This window comes from Entelurus aequoreus, linkage group LG22 (genome assembly GCF_033978785.1).
Source record: "Entelurus aequoreus isolate RoL-2023_Sb linkage group LG22, RoL_Eaeq_v1.1, whole genome shotgun sequence".
NCBI classification, from domain to species: domain Eukaryota; kingdom Metazoa; phylum Chordata; class Actinopteri; order Syngnathiformes; family Syngnathidae; genus Entelurus; species Entelurus aequoreus.
Genome location: NC_084752.1, coordinates 17,846,836 through 17,855,491, shown reverse-complemented (window position 1 = coordinate 17,855,491; position 8,656 = coordinate 17,846,836). Strand labels below are relative to the sequence as shown.

The following is an 8,656-nucleotide window of genomic DNA, read 5'->3' as shown; positions in this document are numbered from 1 at the left end:
TGGCTGCATGCTAATCATGATAATGTAACTTAATGACAACATTTTTCGTCTTTTGCTTCAATGGTGGGTTGCAGTATGACTTTACAGTTTATACCGCCCCCTATCGTATCGGAGTGTGTAACAGAGTCTACTTAAAAACTGCTGTACATTAGCGAAAGAAAAACATCCCATTGTTGTATTATACAACGCGGTGCCCTAAAAAATTACTGTAGTTATTATACACGTTAAAGCATTTTGAAGAGGAAACAAAGTACGATATATGACAACAATACAAACATAGTGACGTCATCAGCCGGCGACACCCTCCCACACCCAGCTCCAGCCTCTGACATTTTCAATGACAGTTTACGTTTATTTGACTTGCTCTTTTGGATAACTGTGGTCATTTGTCCCGAAGACTGTCAATCATGCAGATATTTGCATATGTCTCCTTACAAAGGGCCTTGCCGGTGATCGTACGACAGGGCGCAAAACGTAGAGGTAAGCAAGAAGCAGGTTTATAACGGCTAAAAAAAAAAAAGCTAATCATGCTAAAAACATACGTAACAACTGGTGGATGTTACGTAATTGTTTCAATAATTGGTGTTATTTTCGAACAAATGTAGCTTAACATAAGTTATGTAACGTGGTTGCCAAACGGCTGTGTCTTAACAGGAATAGTGGTGGCCAGTGTTGCCAGGTAGGTGTTGGAAATGACAAACCAGAAGCGGAAAATCGTATATGAAGGGAAATTGTCTTACCTATCGATTTGACGTTGCTCAGGGCTAGCTGTTACGGTAAAAAAAAAAAAATGACCACAGACCATGTATAGTAGAACTTAAAATGCAGTTTTACGTTTAAATAAACTACCAACACTGTCAATCAATCAATCAATCAATCAATCAATCAATCAATCAATCAAAGTTTCTTTATACAGCCCTAAATCACAAGTGTCTCAAAGGGCTGCACAAGCCACAACGACATCCGCGGCTCAGATCCCACATCAGGGCAAGGAATAACTCAACCCAATGGGCTACAATGAGAAACCTTGGAGGGGACCACATATGTGGGGACTAGACATGGCAAAATCAGGCTAGAATTAAGGTTCTAGAATTCCCTTCCCGAAGTCCTGACTTAAACGTGTGGACAATGCTGAAGAAACAAGTCCATGTCAGAAAACCAACACATTTAGCTGAACTGCACCAATTTTGTCAAGAGGAGTGGTCAAAAATTCAACCAGAAGCTTGTGGATGGCTACCAAAAGTGCCTTATTGCAGGGAAACTTACCAAGGGACATGTAACCAAATATTAACATTGCTGTATGTATACTTTTGACCCAGCAGATTTGGTCACATTTTCAGTAGACCCATAATAAATTCATACAAAAGTTAAAGTACCAATGATTGTCACACACACACTAGGTGTGGCGAAATTATTCTCTGCATTTGACCCATCACCATAAAAGAACCAAACTTCATGAATGTGTTTTGTTACAAACAAGTATGTGCTCCAATCACTCTATCACAAAAAAATAAGAGTTGTAGAAATGATTTGAAACTCAAGACAGCCATGACATAACGTCCTTCACGAGTGTATGTAAGCTTTTGATCGTGACTGTATGTCGAGAGCAATGTTCACATTGCACCAAAAACCTTGAGATAAACGAACAATGCTTTTACTTGTGAATGGGCATACCTTCAAAGTGCTTGGATGTGCCAATAATGAAAAGTTGCATTCCTGTGTGTGTGATTGCAGCGTTCCCGTGGAGCTCACGATGGTACAGTGTGGTCCCACCCCCTCGGGACAGCAAGGAGAAGGAGATGCTGCATCGTATCTTGCGTGTCGACCATGCGGGTGAATATGGCGCAAGTCGCATCTACGCCGGCCAGATGGCAGTACTGGGCAGGTCTAGTACTGGACCTCTCATTCAGGTATGACTACAGCCTTTCTTTGGGCAATGTGGAACTCTAACTTGTGGCAGATGAAATAATGTCAGCTTTACCTAAATATAATCATCTAAGATGTTGTTTCTCAATTGATGGGTTGCAAGCCAAAAATGACCCAATCATAGGCGACTAGTTTTCTATAGATTAATTGAACTTGTTTTTTTTCTGGTATCCTGTGTATCCTCCTACGGTTTGCAGTGAAGCATGTTTAGCTATTCCTCGTCCTGCAAGGATGATACTTGTAAGAAACGTACTTTATTTGTCGCCATGGAGACCAGGATTAGTGATTTGGAAGTAGCTAAAACACTGCCGACTGCGGATGGACGTTAGCCGCTAGCTAGCTAGCCATGTTTTAAAGCAGTGGTCCCCAACAACCGGGCCGCGGCCCGGTACCGGTCTGTGGATCGATTGGTACCGGGCCGCACAAGAATTTAAAAAAAATTTAAAAAAATAAAATTAAAAAAATTAAAAACAATTTTTTTAATTAAATCAACATAAAAAACACAAGATACACTTAAAATTAGTGCACCAACCCAAAAAACCTCCCTCCCCCATTTACACTCATTCACACTCATTCACACAAAAGGGTTGTTTCTTTCTGTTATTAATATTTCTGGTTCCTACATTAAATATCAATATAGATCAATACAGTCTGCAGGGATACAGTCCGTAAGCACACATGATTGTATTTTTTTATGACAAACCCCCCCCCGCCCCCTCCCTGGTCAATTTTCAAGCGTTGACCGGTCCGCAGTTACAAAAAGGTTGGGGACCACAGTTTTAAAGCACCTCTTGCAGAGCGGCGTTTTAGTGTTGTAGCTTCACATTTATTGTTAATTTTTAAGCCAAAATGCGTCCTTTCTCCCTTTTAAGTCTACACAATAGGTCTGGCTGTAAACATTCCATGATTGTGCGCTGCTGAACATGCTCCTTTGCTCGTAAAACCAGCAATGTCACAGCGTGACGACTGCGCTCCATCATGCCTGTTAGTACCGTTTATGATTCATTAGTATAGCGGTACTTTATTAGTACTGGTATACCGTTCAATCCTAATACATATATATAAATATATATATGTCTTAATTAGATTATCCAAAAAAAAAAAAAAAGTGCTCGATACAGTGGTAGAGCGTAATATGTATGTGTGGGGAAAAAAAATAAAATAAATACAAAATAAAAAAAAATAAAAAAATAAAAATAAAAATCACAAGACTATTTCATCTCCACAGGCCTGTTTCATGAGGGGTTTCCTCAATCCTCAGGAGATCTCCTGAGGATTGAGGAAACCCCTCATGAAACAGGCCTGTGGAGATGAAATAGTCTTGTGATGTTTTCCCCCCACACATATATATAAATATATATATATTTATATTTTATTTTTTATTTTTATTTATTTATTTATTTTTTGTTACTGTTGGCTGATGTCAAAATTGTTTTTTTCATTGTGCTTCTTGCTGTTTTTTTTGCTGGTGTTTTTTTTTTTTTTTTTTTAAATGTGTCTAGGGCCAATGACAAAGGAGCTACAGGCCACACTTTGGGCACCACTGCTTTAGAAGTTAACTGTCTATGGCTTTTATAGTCTTATAGTCTTGTAGTATATTTATTCATCCTATGGTTACATATGGGATGCGAGTCACATGGTTGTCTTATGACAGTGCCGGAAGTAGTCAAATCAGCTGTTCACCTGGCGGGTTTATCGTGTGTGATAAAAGAGGAGATGAACCGGGAAGTCCTTTTTATCATATATTACTGCCTTTGCACATGTCAATGTTTACTTTTGTATGCACAAAAACACAGAATCCGTACTTTTGAGCATTGTTCACACACACTATTATTTGGTCATGTACTTGTGGTTGAGGGTAGGGTTTTTGATGTTGGATGCTGGAAAATGTCCAATGCGTTGCAACAGTCAGCCTTAATGCATTGTTGCAGCGCAATGATTTTTGTGCACGTCAAGCAAAGTGCGTTTGTGAGACGAGCGGGTGTAGTGTGCAAGGCGGCGGGGTGTGGCCACGGTTTCGAGAGCGGCGAATGTGAGGCAGAGTAGAGAGCGGCTTAGGTGTGTTCAGAGGTTAAAATGCGTGCCTTTTGGCAGGTCTGTTGGTCATTTTCCGGGTGGGGGTGTCACTGATGTCCACTAATATATTTTTTTCCTAATATTTTCGCGATCAACCGATATGGTCACAAAGATCGACTGGTCGATCGACGGGTTGGCGACTCCTGCTGTAGTGCATACTCTACATATGTTTTTACTTTGCAGCCTTTGTTCCCATTAAAAAAGTATAAATGGTTGGTGGTGGCCGAAGAGGTGCTAAGCGCATATTGGCAGCCACACTTCTGTCACTCTACCCCAGGGCAGCTGTGGCTCCAAATGTAGCTTACCACCATTAAAATGTGAATGTGGATTAACTGAATGATAGGTTCTCAGTTCTGTCTGTACAGCGCTGTACAGTGTCCACAAAAGCGCTATGTAGATTGAATCCATTAATATTATTGTTATTTTTGTTATTTTTAAATCATTTTTCAAATACACTATTTCTTCTTGCAGGAAATGTGGGATCAAGAAAAAAAACACCTTGAGAAATTTAACGAAATACTGGCCGAATGCCGCGTCCGGCCCACCGCGCTGCTACCCCTTTGGAATGTTGCTGGCTTTTTATTAGGTTGGTGTGACTTTTAAAATGTACAGTACAATGGAATATTAAAGAAATGCTAACATGTGTTTCATCATGTATGAAGGTTGTCAAAGATAACATTGATATCCTAATATGTTGCTTAATTACTCTGCCAGCTGTTGCTTTTATAGTGCCGGTGTTTTAAAGTATTTTAAAGGTATTTGTCATTCCGTCACTCTCCGATAGGGGCATCAACTGCATTGTTGGGCAAAGAGGGGGCCATGGCTTGCACTGTGGCAGTGGAGGAGAGCATCTCTGAACATTACAACAGCCAGATAAGAACTCTGATGGAGCAGGACCCAGAGAGATACACCGAACTATTAAAGGTGACTGCTCTCTGTTGGTGTTCAATATGTTCATGAAGTCTGATTTTATTCATAGTTTTTATGTGGGTTTTTTTAGGTTATAAAGGAATTCCGAGACGATGAGCTGGAGCATCACGATACAGGATTAGAACATGACGCTGAATCTGTAAGTGTGAGCAGCGGTTGAACAACTGTCTTAGTTCCCTAACATCTATAGTGTGCAATCCTATACTCTCGTGTCACGTAGCTTGCGTTAGCGAAGCCATCTTGCCCCTCCCTCTGCGTACCCTCCCACAGACCCTGACGTGCAACTCCCAAAAATCCTAGTTTCGCGTCGACTCGGACCCGCAGATCTGTGATTTAGGCCATGTCCACACGAACACAGATACTTGATAAATGCATACTTATCTCTGCGTTTAGGCCTCTTGTCCACACGCAGACGCATAATTGTGTCTTTAAAAACGCAGACATTTACAAACGCTGGCCAAAGTGTAGAGATCTAAAACTCTCCGCCCAGCTCAAACGGAGACTTGTGATGACGTCACTGTTGTGCGCTGTCATTTCCAAGTTCAACAACACTGCCTTGCTGCCTTTAAACAAACTATAAGCGAGATTACTGTATGTTTGAACGTAAACATGCAGCTATTTTCACTCAACATTAATAAAAAAGACATCAAGTTACAGCTCAGTTACAGCTCATGTTATTCCATTCTGTGTTATATGTGTTTTATGTTGCACGATTGCACCAAGTAAAATTCCTAGTTTGTGAACCCGTTCTCAAACAACGGCAATAAAAACTCTTCTGATTCTGATTCTGATCAAAATGGGCTTTGCGACACTCCCGCCGGCGCTAGTGACAGTCAGCTGTTTTGGATATGATCGCTGTCGAACCTCCACCTGATGGGACAACTTTGACAAGCAAGACTTTTTGCTCTGTGTCATAAGAAAGATGCTACATTATCTTATGTTTTTAGTCCTTGTTTAACAACAAATCATGAAGTCAACTTATGTGTCTTGTTTCAATTCTTGTAGATGGAGCCGGGCTCGACCGTGCTCATGCGTAAAAAGCAACCAAGCAACTAAAAAAAACACGATTTAGCATCCTCCTTGTAGTGTGTACTGATGTTAAATACAATATAGACTTCATTACACACGTACCATATCACTATATCCATGATTAAATGCTTTTCAATTCCCTTAAACATCTAAAATGGTTTTCTTGGCTCGTTAGTGCTGATTTTAGAAAATGTACACTTCGCTGCACATGTAATACATCACCATGTTGCTGAACATGTTATAATTCTATGAGTGTTGGGTTTCAGCAGCAAAGGCGTGCATGCACTCTTTAATAATGCTCCCAGGGCTCTGTGTAGGTGCAGGCTGGTTTTAAAGATAATGTACATGTCATTGTACATCTAAAGTCGATCAAAATAAACATAATAAGAGGTGTAATGCTGCACCAAGTCGGATATTGCTGCTTTTTTCAGGCTTCTGATTGGACAAAATGTGCATGACAGCAGGGGTATGCGTTTGTGTGTAGACATAGACAGTTTTGAAACTACACTTGTGTGGATGGAGATCGTTTTAACCCCAAATATGTGTTTTTAAAACTCTCCGTGTTCGTGTGGACATGGCCTTAGTCAGCTTTTGCCGAGGAGGGTCCCTCTGTACAGGAAAGCAGACGTTTAATTAAATTATTGTATGAGTTAAAGCAACTGATATTGTGTACTTTTTCAGCTTGTTGTATTGTTGTTGTTGTGTCTAGAAGAAGTCACACAAAGGACGACAATCTTTTTAAAGGCCTACTGAAATTATTATTTTTTTATTTAAACGGGGATAGCAGAGCCATTCTATGTGTCATAATTGATCATTTCGCGATATTGCCATATTTTTGCTGAAAGGATTTAGTAGAAAACATCGACAATAAAGTTTGCAACTTTTGGTCGCTGATAAAAAAAAGCCTTGCCTGTACCGGAAGTAGCGTGACGTCACAAGTTGAAAGGCTCCTCACATTTCCCCATTGTTTACACCAGCAGCGAGAGCGATTCGGACCGAGAAAGCGACAATTACCCCATTAATTTGAGCCAGGATGAAAGATTCGGGGATGAGGAACGTGAGAGTGAAGGACTAGAGTGCAGTGCAGGACGCATCTTTTTTCGCTCTGACCGTAACTTAGGTACAAGCTGGCTCATTGGATTCCACACGCTCTCCTTTTTCTATTGTGGATCACGGATTTGTATTTTAAACCACCTCGGATACTATATCCTCTTGAAAATGAGAGTCGAGAATGCGAAATGGACATTCACAGTGACTTTTATCTCCACGACAATACATCGACGAAGCACTTTAGCTACGGAGCTAACATGATTGCATCGTGCTTAAATGCAGATAGAAACAAAAGAAACAAACCCCTGACTGGAAGGATAGACAGAAAAAAAACTTTACTATTAAACCACGGACCTGTAAATACACGGTTAATGCTTTCCAGCTTGGCGAAGCCTAACAATGATGTTGCTAACGAGGCCATTGAAGCTAACTTAGCAACGGGACCTCACAGAGCTATGATAAAAACATTAGCGCTCCACCTACGCCAGCCAGCCCTCATCTGCTCATCAACACCCGTGCTCACCTGCGTTCCAGCGATCGACGGAAGGACGAAGGACTTCACCCGATCATCCGTGCGGTCGGCGGCTAGCGGCGGATAGCACGTCTGCTATCCAAGTCAAAGTCCTCCTGATTGTGTTGCTACAGCCAGCCGCTAATACACCGATCCTACCTACAACTTTCTTCTTTGCAGTCTTCATTGTTCATTAAACAAATTGCAAAAGATTCACCAACACAGATGTCAAGAATACTGTGGAATTTTGAGATGAAAACAGAGCTTTTTTGTATTGGATTCAATGGGCTTCAAATGTTGACGTCACGCGCAAACGTCATCATATCGAAACGTTTTCAGCCGGAAGTTTGCTGGGAAATTTAAAATTGCACTTCATAAGTTAACCCGGCCGTATTGGCATGTGTTGCAATGTTAAGATTTCATCTTTGATATATAAACTATCAGACTGCGTGGTCGGTAGTAGTGGGTTTCAGTAGGCCTTCAACTTTTATTTCCAGTCTTGTGGTAACAACAGGTACAATTCACACATATTCTGTCTGTCTTTTTTGCTTATAAACAGCACTTCCTCATTCTTCGTCCATCACCTTTCAGGCACGGTATGTTCACGAACATGAAACTATGATCATCAATAACACATGAACATAAACAATACCAGCAGGTCGTTAGAATAGTTTTTTAACAGTTGTCTTTATTTGTCAATTACATAGCTTTCTCCTGTCCCATGTTCCGACCGGCCCAGTAGCTTTGCAAATTCGCCCGTCTTCTGCCCGCGACTCGTTGCAGAGTCCATTTTCACGTATATCTTTTCCTCTGGTTTGTGAGTAACACAGACATTAAAAGTAAATTGAGGATTCTGAATGATTAGTTCCAGTGCCAACAATGATGTTGATGTTGTCATTGGTAAATATTTAGTCATCGACGGCTCCTTCAAGAGACACTGCCCCTTAGTGTTTTGGAAGAGAATTGCAAGTTAGCGCCAGTCCCCACGGAATAAACAAATCAAGACGCTGTCAGGGGAAACACAAGCTACGTGACGCGAGAGTATATTTCAGCCTTTACCTGCACAAAATGTGCTGCATATTTTGTTCTAAAATAAGTTGTTTTCTTCTGATTTAGGTACCTGGATACTGGCTA

At 40.8% G+C, this 8,656-nt stretch overlaps 1 protein-coding gene across 1 annotated transcript in view; it reads left to right on the top strand.

Moving 5' to 3' along the window:
- The first annotated feature begins 271 nt into the window (after positions 1 to 271).
- Positions 272 to 8,656, top strand: part of coq7 (coenzyme Q7 homolog, ubiquinone (yeast)) — an 8,510-nt gene continuing 125 nt past the window's right edge. The window contains exons 1-6 of the mRNA XM_062033484.1: positions 272 to 480; positions 1,735 to 1,910; positions 4,474 to 4,588; positions 4,787 to 4,926; positions 5,003 to 5,071; positions 8,639 to 8,656. The exon at positions 8,639 to 8,656 is cut by the window's right edge and continues 125 nt beyond it. Coding sequence (XP_061889468.1) covers positions 408 to 480; positions 1,735 to 1,910; positions 4,474 to 4,588; positions 4,787 to 4,926; positions 5,003 to 5,071; positions 8,639 to 8,656 — 591 coding nt within the window. The 5' untranslated portion in view covers positions 272 to 407. The remainder of the gene's footprint in view (positions 481 to 1,734; positions 1,911 to 4,473; positions 4,589 to 4,786; positions 4,927 to 5,002; positions 5,072 to 8,638) is intronic.